The sequence below is a fragment of the Zalophus californianus genome, chromosome 16 (assembly GCF_009762305.2).
Source record: "Zalophus californianus isolate mZalCal1 chromosome 16, mZalCal1.pri.v2, whole genome shotgun sequence".
In the NCBI taxonomy this organism is placed as follows: domain Eukaryota; kingdom Metazoa; phylum Chordata; class Mammalia; order Carnivora; family Otariidae; genus Zalophus; species Zalophus californianus.
The window spans coordinates 38,004,497-38,023,936 of NC_045610.1; the positions used below are offsets into that span (position 1 = coordinate 38,004,497).

Here is a 19,440-nt window from a genome sequence, read left to right on the forward strand (position 1 = left end):
AAGAGAGACCATATTCTTGGACACAGACACACTTTAACTAATTTAAAAAAATAGAAATCATAAAATGTCTGTTCTCTGACCACAAAGGAATTAAACTAGAAATCAATAACAGCAAAATAGCTAGAAAAATCCTCAAATACTTGGAAATTACATAATTGTAATACTTCTAAATAGCACATAGGTCAAAGAGGAAACCTCAAGAGAAATCTTTAAATATTTTTAACTAAACGAAAATGAAAATGCAACTTAACAAAGTTTGTGAGAGTCAGTGAGAGCAGTGCTTAGAGGGAAATTTACAGTACTGAAACCATGTATCACAAAGAAGATCTAAAACAATATCTAGGGGTGCCTGGCTGGCTCAGTCAGTAGAGCTTGAGTCCTAGCCCCATACTGGGCATAGAGCTTACTTAAAAAAAAAAAAAAATTAAAAATAAATCAAATAAACCATCTAAGCTTCCAACTTAGGAAACCAGAAAAAGAAGAACAAATTAAATCCAAAATAAGCAGCAGGAGAAAAATAGTAAAAATTAGAGGAGGGGCACCTGGGTGGCTCAGTCCATTAAGGGGCTGCTTTGGGCTCAGGTCATGATCCCAGGGTCCTGGGATCGAGCCCCTCATCGGGCTCCCTGCTCAGTGGGGAAGTCTGCCTCTCCCTCTCCATCAGCCTTTCCCTTACTCATGCTCTCTCTCTCAAAAAATAAATAAAATCTTTAAAAAAAAAAAAGAACAGAAATCAATGAAATTTAAAACAGAAAATCAGCGGGCGCCTGGGTGGCTCAGTCGTTAAGCATCTGCCTTCGGCTTGGGTCATGATCCCAGGGTCCTGGGATCGAGTCCCGCACCGGGCTCCCTGCTCCACGGGAGGCCTGCTTCTCCCTTCCCCACTCCCCCTGCTTGTGTTCCTGCTCTTGCTGTCTTTCTCTCTGTCAAATAAATAAATAAAATCTTTTTTTAAAAAAAGTATTAAAATAGAAAATCAGTAGAGAAAAATCAACAAAACCAAAAGCTGATTCTTTGAAAAAAAATCAACAAAATCAGTAAGTTCTCAAAAGCCAGTGTTAAGAGAAAAAGAGAGAAAATACAAATTACTAAAATCAGAATTGAACCAGTGGGGGCATCTGGGTGGCTCAGTTAAGCACCTCTTGGTTTTGGCTCAGGTCATGGGATCAAGCCCCATATTAGGCTCCATGCTCAGCAAGGAGTCGGCTTGGGAAGTCTCTCTCTCTCCCCCTCCGCCCCTCCCACCCCCACTCTCTCGCTAAAATAAATAAATCTTTTCTTAAAAAAAGAAGAGAATTGAAAGAGGGAACATCACTACAGACCCCATAGACATTAAGAAAAATAATACAGGAGGGGTGCCTGGGTGGCTCAGTCAGTTAAGCGACCGATTCTTGATTTTGGCTCAGGTCATGATCTCAGGGTCATGATATGAGCCCTGCATTGTGCTCTGCACTGGGCATGGAGCCTGCTTAAGATTCTCTCTCTCAGGCACCTGGGTGGCTCAGTTGGTTAAGCGACTGCCTTCGGCTCAGGTCATGATCCTGGAGTCCCAGGATCAAGTCCCACATCGGGCTCCCTGCTCAGTGGGGGGTCTGCTTCTCCCTCTGACCCTCTTCCCTCTCGTGCTCTCTATCTCTCATTCTCTCTCTCTCAAATAAATAAATCTTTAAAAAAAAAAAAGATTCTCTCTCTCTCCCTCTCCCTCTGCCCCTCCCCCCATGAATAAATTAAATTACATTTTAAAATAATATAGGAATATTATAAACTAATCTCTGCCCACAAATTTAAAAACCTCAATGAAATGGACCAATTCCTTGAAACACATAATCTACTAAAACGCACACAAGAAGAAACAGATAATCTGAATAGCTATATATCTATTAAAGAAATTGAACCGGGGCACCTGGGTGCCTCAGTTGGTTGAGTGTCCAACTTCTGGTTTTTGTTCAGGTCACGATTTCAGAGTCGTGAGATAAAGCCCTGTGTTGGGCTCCACACTCAGTGCAGAGTATGCTTTAGATTCTCTCTCGGCCCCTCCCCCACCGACTCACAAGCACACTCTCTAAAATAAATAAATAAATCTTTAAAAATAATGAAAAAAAAGGGGGCGCCTCGGTGGGTCAGTCATTGGGTGACTGCCTTCGGCTCAGGTCATGATCCCAGGGTCCTGGGACCGAGCCCCACATTGGGCTCCCTGCTTGTGTTCCCCTCTCACTATGTACCTCTCTGTCAAATAAACAAAATCTTTTTAAAAAATAAATAAATAATAAAAATTTAAAAAAAAAGAAATTGAAATAATAATCTTCCAAAACAGAAAGCACAGGTTCAGATAGGTTCACTAGTGAATTCTACCAAACATTTAAGTAAGAAATGATATGCATTCTCTAAAACCTGTTCCAGAGGGCGCCTGGGTGGCTCAGTCGTTAAGCATCTATCTGCCTTTGGCTCAGGTCATGATCCCAGGGTCCTGGGATGGAGTCCCACATCGGGCTCCCTGCTCAGCGGGAAGCCTGCTTCTCCCTCTCTCACTCCCCCTGCTTGTGTTCCTGCTCTCACTGTCTCTCTGTCAAATAAATAAATAAAATCTTTAAAAAAAAAATTAAAAATAAATAAATAAATAAATCTGTTCCAGAGCACAGAAGCAGAAAGAACACTAACTCATTTTATGAAGCCTGCATTACCCTAATATCAAAACAGAAGACATATAAAAAACTATAGACCAATATCTCTGATGAACATAAAAGCAAAAATCCTCAACAATATTAGCAAATCGAATCCAACAATATATAAAAAGAATTATATGCCATGACGAAGTGGGATTTATCCTAGTATGCAAGGCAATTTCAAATACAAAAATCAATCAGTGTACTCCATCACATCAACAGTCTAAAGAAGAAATATCACACAATCATCAGAAGATGCAGAAAAAGCATTTGACAAAATCCCAATACCCATTCATGATAAAATCTCTCAGCAAAGTAGGAATAAAGATGAATTTCTTCAAGTTGATACAGAACATCTACAAAAACCCTACAGCTAATACCATACTTAATGGTGAGAAATTCCAAGCTTTCTAGCTAAGATGAGGAAAAAGCAAAGATGTCTCACCACTGCTTTTCAACAATATACTGAAAAGCCCTAGCTAATGCAGTTAAGACAAGAAAATGAAATACATATTGGGATGGTAGAAATAAAACTGTCCTTGTTCATGGATGACGTGCTCGTGTAGAAAATTCGAAAGAATCAGCAAAAAATTCCTGGAAGTAATAAGCAGTTATAGTAAGGTTGCAGGATACAAGATTAATATACATAAGTCAATCACTTTTCTATATACCAGCCATGAATAAGTGGTATTTGAAATTAAAAACACGGGGTGCCTGGGTGGCTCAGTCATTAAGCATCTGCTTTCAGCTCAGGTCATGATCCCAGGGTCCTAGAATCGAGTCCTGCATCAGGATCCCCGCTCAGTGGGAGGCCTGCTTCTCCCTCTCCCATTCCCCTGCTTGTGTTCCCTCTCTCACTGTGTATCTCTGTCAAATAAATAAATAAAATCTTAAAAGAAAAATTAAAAACTTTATCATTTACATTATCACATTCAAAAATGAAATACTTAGGTATAAATACAACAAATGTTGTATTTGTATATATAAGATATATATGAGAAAAACTACAAAACTCATAATAGATATTAAAGAACTAAATAAATGGAGAGATGTTCCATGTTCACGGTCAGACTCCATATTGTCAAGATGTCAGTTCCTCCCAACTTGATCTATAGATTTAATCCCAATCCCAATAAAAATCCCATAAAGTTATTTTGTGGATACTGAAAAACTGATTCTAAGGTTTATATGCAGGGGCACCTGGGTGGGTCAGTCGGTTAAGTGGCTACCTTTGGCTCAGGTCATGATCTCGGGGTCCTGGGACTGAGTTCTGCATCGGGCTCCCTACTCAGGGGGAGCCTGCTTCTCCCTCTCCCTCTGCCTGCTGCTCTGCCTACTTGTGCTGTCTGTCAAATAAATAAAAAAAAATCTTTAAAAAAATAAAGTTTATATGCAGAGGCAAACAACCCAGAATACCCAACACAATAACGAAGAACAAAGTCAGAGGACTGACACTACCTAACTTCAAAACTTACCATAAAGTCTACAGTAATCAAGATAGTGTGAAGGGGCGCCTGGGTGGCTCGGTCGTTAAGCGTCTGCCTTCGGCTCAGGTCATGATCCCAGGGTCCTGGGATCGAGTCCCGCATCGGGCTCCCTGCTCCACGGGAAGCCTGCTTCTCCCTCTCCCACTCCCCCTGCTTGTGTTCCCTCTCTCGCTGTGTCTCTCTCTGTCAAATAAATAAATAAAATCTTAAAAAAAAAAAAAAGATAGCGTGGTATTGGAGAAACGAGACAAGATGATCAATGGAACAGATACAGAAAACAGAAATAGAAATAGACCCACATAAATATAGTCAACTGATTTTTGACAGGAGGAAAAGAAATACAATGGAGCTATCTTTTCAACATATGATGCTGGAAAAACTGGACATCCATATACAAAAATGACTAATGCAGACATAGACCTTATAGCTTTTACAAAAATTAACTCAAAATGGATTATAGACCTAAATGTAAAATGAAACTCCTGGAAGATAACACAGGAGAAAACCTAGTTGACCTTGAGTATGGGTGATGACTTTTCAGATAAAACACCAAAGGTATAATCCAGGAAAGAAATAAATGATAACCTGGACTTAATTAAAATTTAAAAATTCTGCTCTGAGAAAGACAATGTCAAAAGGATGAGAAGACAAGTCACAGACTGGGAGAAAATATCTGCAAAAGACACATCTGGGGGTGCCTGGGTGGCTCACTAGATTAAACGTCTGACTCTTGGTTTCAGCTCAGGTCATGATCTCATGGGTGGAGAAACTAAGCTCCATGTCAGGCTCTGCGCTCAGCAGGGAGTCTCCCTGAAGATTCCCTCTGCCTCTCCCCCTGCTTGTGCTCAAATAATAAATAAATCTTTAAAAAAGATACACCTGATAAAGGACTGTTATCCAAAACATATGAAGAATTCTTAAAACTCAACAATAAGAAAAAGAACAATTAACATTGTGTCAAAGACCTGAACAGACATCTCACTGAAGGTGATATGCAGATGACAAGAAAGCATATGAAAGGGTTTCAACATCATGTCATTAGAGACCTGCAAATTAAAACAATAATGACATACCCCTAGACACCTATTAAAATAGCCAAAATAAAACACTAACAAATGCTTGGGAGCATACAAAGCAACAAGAACCTCACTCATTGCTGGTGGGAATGCAAAATGATAGTTATTTTGGAAGACAATTTGGCAGTTTCTTACAAAACTAAACACTCTTTTTTAAGTAATCTCTATACCCAATGTGGGGCTTGAACTCAAGATCAAGAGTTGGATGCCCTACTGACTGAGCCAGCCAGGCACCCTTAAACACATTCTTACCATAGCATCCAGCAACCATGCTCCTTGGTATGTACCAAAAGGAGCTGAAAACATGTCCTCACAAAAACCTGCACATGGGTATTTACAGCACCTTTACTCATAACTGCCAAAACCTGGAAGTAAACAAGGAGTCCTTCAGTGGGTAAATGGATAAACTGGTATATACGGAAAATGGAATATTATTCAGAGCTAAAAAGAAATGAGCTCCTAAGCAATGATGAAAAGACATGGAAGAAACTTGAATGCATCATTGCTAAGTGAAAGAAGCCAACCTGAAAAGGCAACATACTGCACTCTGACTACAACTATAGGACATTCTAGAAAAGGCAACACTATGGAGACAGGAAAAAGATTAGTTGTTGCCAGGGGTTAGGAAGGAGGGCTGGATAAACACAGGATTTTTTTTTTTTTTAAAGATTTTATTTATTTGAAAGCGAGAGACAGAGATAGCGAGTGAGAACACTGAGCGGGGAGGAGAGGGAGAAGCAGGCTCCCCACTGAGCAGGAAGCCCGATGTGGGGCTCGATCCCAGGACCCTGGGATCATGACCTGAGCCGAAGGCAGCCGCTTAACCAACTGAGCCACCCAGGAGCCTCCAGGATTTTTTTTTTAAGATTTTACTTATTTATTTGACAGAAAGATGCGGGGTTTGATCCCAGAACCCTGGGATCATGACCTGAGCTGAAGGCAGACGCTTAACCATCTGAGCCACCCAGGCACCCCTAAACACAGGATTTTTAGAGCAGTAAAACAATTGTGTGTGATACTGTAATGGCGAATACATGTCATTTTATATTTGTTAAAACCCATAGAATGTAGAACACCAAGAATGAACCCTAATGTAGACTATGGACTTTTGAGTTTTAATGAGGTGCTGAGGTAGGTTCATTGACTGTAACAAACGCACCACTCTGGTTCAGGATGTTGATAATGAGGGAAGAGGGGGGTGGGTGGGACAAGGAATACATGGGAAATCTCTGTACTTTTTACTCCAAACTGCTCTGAAAAATAAAGTTTATTAGTACGAAAAATAGAATCACCATTTTTTTTAAGATTTTATTTATTTATTTGAGAGATAGAGAGCACATGAGAGGGGGGAGGGTTAGAGGGAGAAACAGACTCCCCGCCGAGCAGGGAGCTGGATGTGGGCCAGGGACTCCAGGATCATGATCTGAGCTGAAGGCAGTCGCCCAACCAACTGAGCCACACAGGCGCACTAGAATCACCATTTTTTAAAAAGATTTTTACTTATTTATTTGACAGAGAGAGAGAGAGCGTGTGTGCAAACAAGCAGGGGGAGCAGGCAGAGGGAGAAGCAGGCTCCCCACTGAGCAAGGAGCCTGACGTGAGGCTCGATACCAAGACCCTGGGATCATAACCTGAGCTGAAGACAGACACTTAACTGACTGAGCCACCCTGGTGCCCCTAAAATCACCATTTTTTTTAAGATTTTATTTATTTGACAGAGAGAGACACAGCAAGAGAGGGAACACAAGCAGGGGGAGTGGGAGAGGGAGAAGCAGGCTTCCCGCAGAGCAGGGAGCCCCATGTGGGACTCGATCCCAGGACCCTGGGATCATGACCCGAGCTGAAGGCAGACGCTTAACAACTGAGCCACCCAGGCGCCCCTAAAATCACCATTTAATTCAGAAAATTCTTGCAAAGAGATGGTGGTTTATTAATGTTATTCCTAATCCACATTTAACTGCATAACAATATATATCACTGCTAGGCTTATAAAGGCTTATTGAAGCTTATGATAAAGGCCTCTGATCAAGTGTGAGGAACGATTCCTTTTTCTCAAGTTAATAGTTTTGCTCAAAATTGTTAATATTTGGCAGTATTTCTGCCTAGCTGTTTCATCCTCATTAAACACACATGCGCTCATCTGCATATTCGGAAAAATGTAACTCTACTTCAAGAATAAACGTGTTAAGATTTCAATGCCTTGTATGGATAAGCCAAGGTTATGTGGTGGATCTGAAACTATGTATCAGAACTCTGTATGGAACAGGGAAAACTCTTTCCTTACACAGCTAACACTACCGACATACCTGACAGAGTATACTAAGGGAAAAGTTGGTACGAAACTGTCAAGTGATCATTCTCCGTGTGGTTATGCCCAAGCCATTTCTTAATGATAAATTAAAAAGTCTCTTTACCTGTCATGACCTGAGTTCAGGCACTCTTGCGGAAGCTGGAGACAATACTAACCCCTGCACTGTGTAGGGAGATGCACTCCTTGCATTGGGGCTTAAATGTTAGTGATTTCACCAACCCTTGAAGTGCAGAACAGTAAAAAAACAGTTTTCAGCCGTTTTTCTTACTGAGTTCTCATTTTTAAAATATTACAAAGATCTCAATTAGGTTTTAAAATAAGTTATTTCTGTTGAAAAGGCAGGGCCTTAGTTTAAAGAGACACATGCCAATAGGTCTTTCTGGGTCACTACACAAACCACAAGATGGCTTTTTTTTCTTCTATTAATTAAAAACTTACACAAAGATGCAACAATTTTGTGCCTTCGAGTGATTTTCTGATTTTACCTTAAAGTACCAAGATTTAGTGGCTACACATATGTAACTCGGTCTTGCAGAATTAAATATTAATAGGTACTGTACTAGATGAGATTAGCTGAGTTAAAAATGGTACCTTTCCTAGTAACTCAATTATTCCCCTGCCAAACCATACTGCCCTGGAAATTTCTAAAGAAACAACATGTTGTACTCTTCTATAAGGTAAAAATCAAGAAATGCTACTATGCCCAAGGATAGAATTACACTGTGTATGTGTCTGGAAGGCCAAATCTGTTTCTGACTGAAACCTTAAAATTCCAATTAATACAATTTCCCATTCTCTTATACTCTAAAATTACAGGAGCTTACACATGACTCTAGGTTTTTCCCATTGCTGCAGGAGAAATGAATTGAAAAATATCCCTTAGCTAGTTTTGAAGAAAATATTTTATGTACCTAAAAAAGAGTAATGTTTTATCCGAATCTCTCTCCAAATCCCCTTCACTTCTTTAAGCTTTCATTTCTCTTCTGACCCTCTTAATCAGAACACAAACAATGCTATTCTGACTATTATGAGCTTGGCACCATTCAGTTATGCATACTCAAAGCATTTGAGTTCTCTGAATTCTTTCCTGGCATTTTAGTAGAGGAAGATAAAAACAAACCTGAGCTGAAACCGTGCCACCTGGAGGATGCACATGTATTTTACTATCTCTTCCTATCTATACTCTGCCCCATTTTAAAACTCTATATCAAATTTAAATGTTCCCTGCCTACAACAAAGCAAGCTTGTCTCGATAGGCTTGGCTAAGGTGCTTATATTTTTCTTCACAGGTAAAGAAATTAAATAATCCCTCTTTCATTTACCAAACAATTTTTTTTAATGTTGGCACTCAAAGTCCATTTGAAGGATCTATTCCTCTAACTTAAAATCACAGCAATTTAATCTCATTTATAAACAATCGAACATAAGTACTTCTTGGAAATAATCTGCTCAACTGCTACCTTTTTTTTTTTTGTCTTTCTATGGACAAGATAATATAAGAAAAATTCATGAAATAAAATAAATATTGCCTGGCCTTAAAATGTTACTTTATGCTTCTTTCCAGTGTAAAGGAGAGAGGAAAGAGCAATACAAAATGTAAACTAAAAGGTCAAATTTCTAACTTATTTGATATCAAATGAAAAAATTTTTCTTTTCTTTCCTTTTTTTTTTTTTAAGTAAGCTCTACACATAATGTGGGGCTTGAACTCACGACCCTGACATCAAGAGTTGTATGCTCTACTAGCTAAGCCAGCCAGGTGCCCTGATATCAAATGAAAAAATTTTCTAAGAGGAAGTTTCAGAGTAGTGGAGACCAATCAAAAAATCATTCTGTCAAAAGTAAAGAGCACCTCAGTTCCAGTATTAATACACTTGTGAGTTCATGCCAAACATGACAACTTCTTAAAATGTAATTTATGTGGGAATAAGATTTCAGGCCAAAACTGACTACTCAATTTAATCCTTGTTGTAATTACAAGGTCTAAAACAGTTCCCATTTTAAAGATGATAACTGAGTTCCCACATATTCTTTTTTTTTTTTAAGATTTTATTTATTTATTTGACAGAGAGAGACACAGGGAGAGAGGGAACACAAGCAGGGGGAGCAGGAGAGGGAGAAGCAGGCTTCCCGCAGAGCGGGGAGCCCGATGTGGGGCTCGATCCCAGGACTCTGGGATCATGACATGAGCCGAAGGCAGACACTTAACCACTGAGCCACCCAGGCGCCCTGAGTTCCCACACATTCTATATAATGTTTCTTTTTAACATATTCTTACTCTGTAACTAACTTGGTCATCTAGATTCTAACCTCCACATTCCATCTCATAAGGCAAGTATTTTTCTCTCAATTATGAGTAACATTCATTATCCCAATTTTAATTTATTGTCCAAAAGGGGGAAAAAAAACCTTTAAGAAAACCACATATGAAGTAAGCCACCTTGATGAACCAATCTTTCATGTTCAAAGCACTTATTTTAAAAATAACTCTTCAGCTTGGGGCGCCTGGGTGGCGTGGTCGATTGGGCGACTGACTCTTGATCTCAGCTCGGGTTGTGATTTTGGGGTGATGGGATCAAGCCCTATGTCTGGCTCTACGGTCAGCACAGAGTCTGCTTGGGATTCTCTCTGCCCCTCCCACTCATGCGTGCTCTCTCTCAAATAAATAAATAAATGTTAAAAAAAAAACTCTTCAGCTTTATATGCATGGTATTATATTCATTTTATATTTATGAAAATATAATCTGCCTAGGGTTACAAAATATGTTAATGTTTGAAGTAGAATTAGAATGTGGCATTTCCTTTATCTCATACTACAGATTATTAAAATATTTCCCATGAATATCTAAAAATGTTTCCTATTTCTAAAGTAACAAACACTGATATCTTAATCTGAAAATGTATATATCACCACACACACATCATACACACAGGGAGACAGCAAATTAAATGGAAAAGAGCTCTTACCTTCATCTCCCTCTGGTGCATATGAAGCTGTAATAATGTCAATATCAGCACAATTCATCACAATCTGATTGGTTGCCTGCCTCACCTAGAGGGAAAAGAAAAACCAGAAGTGTCAGAAATAGCCAAGATTAGTAACATGTACATCTTCATCTTGGCCTAATGTGTGTCACCAGGAATTTTTTTAAACCCAGGCATCACTAAAACCTAGACTGAGTATTTATACATCAATGGCAAAAATAAATGAGTAGTTTTAAGTAATCCAAGGCAATTCACATTTTTCAAATTTTATTAAGAGCAACAATAAACACTTAAGTATTTTACAGAATTTAAATATCTGACCAATGAGCTAAATAAAAGCATTTTTCCCACTTAAACTTTTATTTAAAACAATTAAAACTTTTCAAATTAAAAATTAATTAGGAGAGGGCGCCTGGGTGGCTTAGTTGGTTAAGCAACTGCCTCCGGCTCAGGTCATGATCCTGGAGTCCTGGGATCGAGTCCCACATCGGACTCCCTACTCGGCAGGGAGTCGGCTTCTCCCTCTGACCCTCTTCCCTCTCGTGCTCTCTATCTCTCATTCTCTCTCTCTCAAATAAATAAATAAAATCTTTTAAAAAAATTAATTAGGAGACACTTCTCATTTTGCAATTAATTATGTATTTCAACCTATACATCAAACCCATCATAAGACCTTCTTTAAGGATAGAGAAAGAAAAGTGATATCATAAACCATGTCAAAATTTTGTAAGACACTCTAAATTTTTTCTCTTACCAAAGTAACATTTTGGATATAACAGACAGTAATGACTCACCACCAAGATTAAATAAACTTTTTAAGATTTTGTCTTACTTGCTTCAGATGCCCCAAAATAAAATACAGATATAATGAAAGAAAACCCCATCCTCTCTTCCTCATTACATGGAGATAACCACTCTCCTAAGGCTAATGTAGCTCTTTCTCACATATGTATAGTACTTCTGCTACCTATAAAAAGATCAGCAAACAATGGTTTTTTTTTTTTTAACGATTTTTATTTATTTGTCAGAGAGAGAGAGCACAAGCAGGGGGAGCAGCAGAGGGAGAGGGAGAAGCAAGCTCCTCACTGAGCAAGGAGCCCGATGTGGGACTCGATCCCAGGACCCTGGGGTCATGACCTGAGCCGAAGGCAGATGCTTAAACAAGTGAACCACCCAGGCATCCCAGCAAACAATGTTTTTAATTTTATACAAACAGTATCAAAGTGTATATAACCTTTGCATCTGCTTTTTTAACATTGTTTCTGAGATGGGTAAATGCAGACAGATGTAGATCTAATTCATTTACTTTTAACTCCTACAGAGAAGTATTCCATTCTATAAATAAACTACGGTTATTTATCCATTTCCTTTCTAAAGGAAGTTAGATTATTTCCACTATTTTGTTATTTAAAATAGTACTATAATAAATATCTTGGTCCATGTTTTCTTATGCACATTTTTCTTTACCAAGAATATCCCAATTATGCTCTAGAGTAGTTTCAATTAACACTCCCGTGAGCAAAGAATAAAGAAATCCCATGTTCATCATCCCCCAAAAAACTTAAAATTTTTTGACAATCTTATGGGTATTAAATGGTATTCTACCATTGCTTTAAATAGAACTTTCCTGATTACTAGTAACACTGATTAAGCATCTTCTCTTTTTAGTTTCTTTCTTCTTCTTTTTTTTTTTGCCATTCTTTTTCTCTGTAAATTATTTATTCATAACCCTTGCCCACTTTTCAATTTGGTTGTAGACCTGCTTTTATATAGTTGTTGAATTTAAACAGAACCTCAAATTCATTTTCAGACCATTCATTTGAATGGTCTAAATTTAAAATAACAAAAATACTGGGGCTCCTGGGTGGCTCAGTCAGTTATTGGTTTCGGCTCAGGTCATGATCTCATGGTTGTGAAATGGAGCCCTGCATGGGGCTCCCTACTCAAGGTGGAGTGGGCTTCAGATCTTTCTCTCTCTCCCTCCCCCCTCCTTCCCTTTCAGCCCCTCCTTGCTGACATGCAAGAGCTCTCTCTTTCCCTCTCTCTCTCAAATAAATAAATAAAATCTAAAAATGAAATAAATAAACAAAAGTACAGATGCCCTAAATCACAAATGTCTACAGAGGCCAGCCAAGCAGGTGAGTAGAGTAGGCCAGGTGAAGGCTATGCATAAAGGAAGGGGGAGGTAGCCATTTCTTGGAGCCAACCAATTATTGCTATACTGAAAAGCAGACTTAGTATTGACAGATCTTCCAATTACAAAAAGAAAAAAAAAAAAAAAAGCCACAGGGCTCCTGGCTGGCTCAGTTGGTAGTGCATGCCATTCTTGATCTCTGGGTCTGAGTTCGAGCCCCACGTTGGACAGAGAGATTACTTAAAAAAAAAAAAAAAAAGGCGCCAAATATTTCAGATTTCATGTGCAATCTCCCAAACTGTAACTGATGGCAACTAATATAAATCTGCAAAAACACTGTGCAGTCCAAACAAAACCCACATGTAGGTCAATAGGGCCTTGAATCACTAACAGACCTCAGAACTAGGTAAGGACACAGGAGTAATATAATATCTATATGAAAAAGCTATACCAAAGAGTAATCATTTTATTAATAACCAATAAATAAACATGATTAATCTCAAACTAAAATTACCTGACCTAAATTACAGATAGTATGTTAGTAAGCCTGTAACAGACTGTTAAAATCACTAACCCATAACATGAAACTATTTTGGCTCATTAAAAAAAAATCTTTTTCAGCAACTTGGCTAGGTCAGTTGGTAGAATGTGAGAATCCTGATCTTGGGGACATTAGTTTAAGCCCCACACTGGGTGTAGAGCTTAGTTTAAAAAAAAAATCCTTTCCATAAATTTCTCTGTTTCTAAACAAAAATGTGATTTAATAAACTTTTTTTTTTTTAATTTTTAAGTGGTAGGAGCACCTGGCTGGCTCAGTCGGTAGAGCAGGCAACTCTTGATCTTGGGATTGTGAGTTCCAGCCCCATGTTAGGTAAGAGATTACTTAAAAATAAAATCTTTAAATAAATAATTTTGTGAGTGGTAATATTCCTTCACACTGTTTACTTCATCAGGAACATTCCTAAGCAGCACTAAAACTTTTCTGTACCAACTGGCCATTTATAGCACTACATTTGAATGAACAAACAATCAAGAAAGACCCCTTTGCCTATTTATAAATTCACTTTCAGAAAATTCAGCAACAGAGAGAAATGAAGCACTTAATGAGGATGGGGTGGACTGCAGGGAGGTGTCTCCAAAAAGTAAAATGAATAAAACCTTCCAGAGTCTGAAGTTTGTGTCAACAGGATAATAACAGTAGTTTAGTTAAACATCTTCATCTTTAGCTAGGCAATCATATTTTCATCCATCAACATCTACAGTGAATTTAATGGTAGCCAAGCAGTTTATCTGCCAATGTAAAGATACCTGTACAACACTACATATGCCAAATGACACTCACCTCACTACTATTGTAACATTCTAAGTGAAAGTGTTTGCATACCCTGGAAAGGCACAGTTTACAACATCCATTTACAAGTACATTCTAACCTCTTGTGTTTAGGGAAAACCCACCTGTTTATACTACTGAATTAAGCTGCTTGTTTAATAGCTACTAATCTTTTTTTTTTCCCCCAAGATTCTGCCATTTCTGGAAGGGTGGGAGGGAGGAACCAAAGGAACAAAAATACTTATCTCAGTAATAGAATGCTACTCAAATTTTAAAAATCTGACAGTATACTCTGCCTCAGATTAGACATGCATTTTAAACAGGATATAAAGTGCTTGTTTTAGTCCTTAGTGCGTGATTCACTGTAATCAGTTAATAGATTTTTGTTATTAAGACACACACACACACACACGGGCATGTGGCTGCCTCAGCAACTCTTACATTTCAGGGCTGTGAGTTGGCATAGAGTTTACTTAAAAAAAAAAAAAGATATACACAGAGACCAAGATTAACTGTGCTGTAATCATAAAGATGTTCCTCTGAATATCATCTAACAGCATTCACCTAACAGTTTATAAAGTGTCTATCAGAATGATACAAAATTTAAAAACTATGTGCTATATTATATAGTACTTTGGATATCAGCATACATGTACAGATTTAAAATATCTACATGGAGTTAAGCGCTTCACTACCACACAGTAACACTGCTCTTTTTGATGTTTTCCCCACAATAGCACTGACCTGATGATTCAATACATGATTTCTCACATATTAACATCATGTTAGTGATGTGTTCCACAACCAAAAATACAGGTAATAATTCAAAGGAATTTCAGCATTAAGATCTTCACAGTATGCAAGCTTAAAATAGAAGCAAAATGTTAAAGTTGACATATATATTGTGTGGTAACAAGCTAATTTTCAACTTCTCCTTTTGATGCTATTAAAGAATGGAACAACAGTGTTTCCTTTCCTTGTTTCAAACCCAGGGTTAAGTCTTCTTGGAGCCCCATACAGACTGCACTTCAACTGAACCAAACACTAAGTAATGGCTCTAGGGAAGAGGCAGCTTGACCACTTGTAACAATTTTACAATGGAAGTTTCCCATGAGTTAGGAAGGCAGCAATATGAGATTTTTTTTTCCTGAATGAGTCTTTATTATGATCACTTAGGAATACATCTTACAGGTACTAGAAGACCCAAGAGGCTTTTCTCTGACTGCCAAAGCCCCCAGATTTTAGTAAAAGGAAATCTCCATTATGACAACTCCAAATATCAATCTGAATCTGAGTCATTTTGCCTTACAAGGAATTTCATCGTTAAAATTTTGTAATAATCATTGCCTTTGTGGACTAGGGCTATAATTTCTAGAGACAACAAGGAGCAAATAATTAGTAAACACAAATTGAGCCAAGTTTTCTAACAAAAGAGACATCGAAAAGAGCAAGTTGCAGAAAGTCAAACGTAGTACCACTAATGTAAAAATTTTAAACATACAGAATATTGTGGCTACTTACATATGCAATAAAACTTTAAAACTATATATAGGAATAATACCTACCCAGAGAGAAGTTACCTCTGGGAGTGGGGGTGGAAAGAGATGGAAATGGACTTTAGTGGTATCTGTGACATTTTATTTCCCAAAAAACATCAGGCACAGTCTGAAGCAAATGGGGGAAAACATTAGTATCTGCTAAATCTGGGTGGTGGGTTACTTTTCTGTATTTCTAAAAGATTTCCTAATTTAAAGTAAAATTTTAAAGTGATTACAAGTGGCCAAACTAAGAGCTACATATTTAAATGATGTTCAAAACTGAATCTCCAAGATCTGGAGAACTAATCTCAGTTAACAACAAAAGAGCTATCAGAAGACTCAGTCCTTTGCCACTGACTCACATACAGATTAGAATAGGATCTACCTTAAAATAAGAACAGGCTCACTTATGTAGCAAAGTTCAGAGAAGTTTCATAGATAATTTACTATTCAAGATCACATTTGTCCAGGTTGTATTGGACAATATCAATTATCCAGAACCAGGAAGTAAAAAAAAAAAAAAGAGCCTGTACAAAAGCCAGAATAGATGATACAAAGTCCATACAATAAAGCTCATTCCCTTCCCTCAGAAGAGTCCAAAAACCCTCACTTAGAAATTTTTTTAAGATCACACAAGCTTTTTTCTGGTACTCAGACCTCTACAGATCAAGTTCAATAAGATAGAAGACGGAATAAATTGCACAAGAGGCAGGAACAAGGCACAGTAAGCAGCAAGAAGTAATAACCTAACAGTAAGAAAAACAAAAAACTTTAAAGAACAGATATGAAACTAATAAATTATAGTGCATAGTTTTGGGTAATCTGTGGTTTTAAGTATCAATGACAGATGTCCAAAATGATGTCCAATATTTTAAAAAAGGAAAGAAACAAGCCTAGATTATAAGGAACTAGAGTTTAAAAAAGTAATACATTTTTGGAATATTTCCATCCAAATCAGTAAATATTTTTTAAAGTCTAAGTACCTCAAAGGGTAAGCTTCATTTATCTGGAAAATTCACTGCAAAATTCATTGCCAGATGATAGCAGATAAAGCTTAACATATGAAAGTTTCTCATATTGAGGTGTTTCTTCATACACACTTTTCAAGAAACAATAGAAGATCTGAACAAGTTCAATTTCTTATCACCAATCTCTCAAATTTAATTTCTTAAGACCATTTAGTGATCTAGTACAAAGCTGACAAATTATTATCACTTCTTTAAGTAATAAAAAAACAACCAAAATGACCGCACAGAAAATATGAAAGGGGCACCTGGGTGGCTCATTCAGTTAAGCACCAACTCTTGGTTTTGGCTCAGGTTGTGATCTCAGGGTCATGGGATCGACCCCATGTGGGGCTATATGCTCAGTGTAGATGATCTGCTCAAGTTTCTCTCTCCCTCTCCCTCTAACCCTCCCCGCCTGCACACTTACACTCTCCCCTCTCCAATAAATAAATAAATCTTTTAAAAAAAAGAAGAAAATATGCAGCATTTGGGCAGAAAATACATAACACAGGGTTGACAATAACATCCATTTAGGTGCCAAGTTTTAGCCTGCCAAACTACTATATCTGTAACTCTCCTCTAAGTGCCAATTTAGTCATCACCAACGTGAATATTTTGTTGGCAAAGGCCAGGGACTGTCTACTATATCCTGACTTCTGGCCTTGAAGGATGAAGTTAATTTCTTTGGCACAGATTAAATATTTCCATAAGAGAAAGCCCAATTACTGTATAAACCACAATACATTCATAACAAGGAACTGTAGCCACTCACAAAAACATCTTATCTATTTTTTAATTAATTATCCACAAAGCAAGAGAGTCGGAATTCAAAATAGCTACTAGTCAGAATTCAAAATAGCAAAAATCCACTGCCTCTCAAATATCCTGAAGTAAAGGGGGTATAGGGGAGGGGGTGACAACGTCCCATTCCTCTAGGCCCATGGTAACACTTTTGCAAACCTGCCTGACCTAGACCACATACTTACGTAAAGAAAACTACTTATAAAGTCAGTGCACACTGACTAATTTCTTCACCTTCCCCAGGAGTCCACCACCCCAGACCAGGTTAAAATCACTAAGTTTCTAATATGTAACCTGTACAAATACTCTGGGCTTATCATAAAATTTTGCAACTAAAGCAACCAAACAACTTGTATACTTTGTGTAATATGATTCCAACTCTTAGGAAACTGACCCAATACCATTATAAATCTAGATTTCTAGAGATACAATCCTGTCCACATTTTTAGATTTCTACAGTAAGATACCATCTAATGCCACAATTTAGACTTACTGCTCCAATCCAGGGATCTCAAAAACACAAATATATACTTTTTACTATTAATGTTAACTTTTCACCAACACGAACTCCTTTACTCTTACAAAGATGGCAATGTGTACAATTAAAAAAGTCCAATCATTCTTTAATAAAACCTGTTAGAATTTACTATCCTACCATATTTCATTTGTGTTGCCACCTAGCCTGAAAAGACTTTCTGAAAAGAACTGCTTTCAAAAGCTCCTGTTACTAAAAAAGATTTAATTCTTTATACCAAATTAACAATTCCTTGTTAATATCTAGTACATTACCACGTGCTCCCTCAATGGCCCAAAGCAGCCTTCCACATATTTCTCATCACTTTGGAAAAACAAGGAGAAAAGGGGTAAGGAGAAGCATGGCACTGCATCTTGTTCTGTCCTAACACTTAAGTAAAATCATCACTTCCTAATAATCACTTAAAAATCTTTATTGACAATTTTTTTTTTCTGAAAGTTTTCCCTAAATAGATCTCTCTCAAAATTATGAACCGGTGACACCAACTAATGAGGTAAAGAAATAAATGATTTTTTTACATCTTGGTCTTTTCACATAATGCGAACTCATTCATCATAGGTCCTTCTTCCCGAACGTTTGCCAAGTCACAAGACACACTACTGTTTACAATCCCTCCCATCTGCCCTCTGCCAATATATATCAAACACTCTAGTCACTTGGCTTAAACAAACAGTCTCCCAAATAACCCTCTCAAATCCTAGTTTAGATCGAAGATACACTCATTCTGATTCATATTCTTAATGGAAATTTTTTAAATCACTTGACTTTCCAAGGGGTAAATTTTGCGTTTTGATGCAGCCAGACCCTAGGGCCCTCCTGTTTTCACACAAGCACTCCATATATGACAGTATACTTTTTAATTCTACACTTTCAGACGTATTTTCAATCTGAGTACTCAGCTTTCAAAGACAACTTCAAACTTTCAATTCATTCCAACACTATACCTTTCTTTCATTTCACTGCTATATACACCCTGTTCTTTAAGGTTGAGGCCTACTGGTTTTTCCTCTCTGACTGCAGCAGAAAAAGAAATGAAACAATGTATTTGCCATCATTTTTTTTAAAAATAACTACTAAATAGTTCCCATTTTTCATCACAGACTCCACATAATACATCATATACATGGTATGTCACAAATGTCTATTGTTCGGGACCTTCCTAGGGCATCAGTACTACTGTCTCCAAAATCAAACAATACTTCAGATAATGTTGGGGGGGGGAGCATGATTCACCAAAAACTGCAATGAAGAGTAATGGAATATTTTCAACAGTAGTATGCTAAAACTAGCAGCTTCTGGAGAGTACTGCTAAGCAACCATCGCTGTAACAATAAATCCACCTGCTTCACAGGCTGCAAACCTAGGAAGATGGGAGGAAAAGCGGAGATGGGGTCCTCCTTCAGCTTCTCTAGAGGTTAGAGAACAAAGTCACTGCTGCACTGTCACTTGAGGGGAAGGGGAAGGGGGAGGGGGCGGATCATCTTGGAAACCCAGCCCCTGGGCCGGAGCAGGCGGGGAGAACTCAGCAAGGCTGCCTGGGATTAGCATTCTCCTTCTCACCCTCTCCCCCCTTCT

At 37.9% G+C, this 19,440-nt stretch overlaps 1 protein-coding gene across 2 annotated transcripts in view; it reads right to left on the reverse strand.

Moving 5' to 3' along the window:
• The window catches only part of NPEPPS (aminopeptidase puromycin sensitive), a 98,206-nt gene that overhangs the window by 77,742 nt on the left and 1,024 nt on the right, over positions 1-19,440 (reverse strand). For both annotated transcript variants that reach the window (XM_027625590.2, XM_027625589.2), the window contains exon 2: positions 10,503-10,587. In XM_027625590.2, the coding sequence (XP_027481391.2) occupies positions 10,503-10,587 (85 nt within the window). The remainder of the gene's footprint in view (positions 1-10,502; positions 10,588-19,440) is intronic.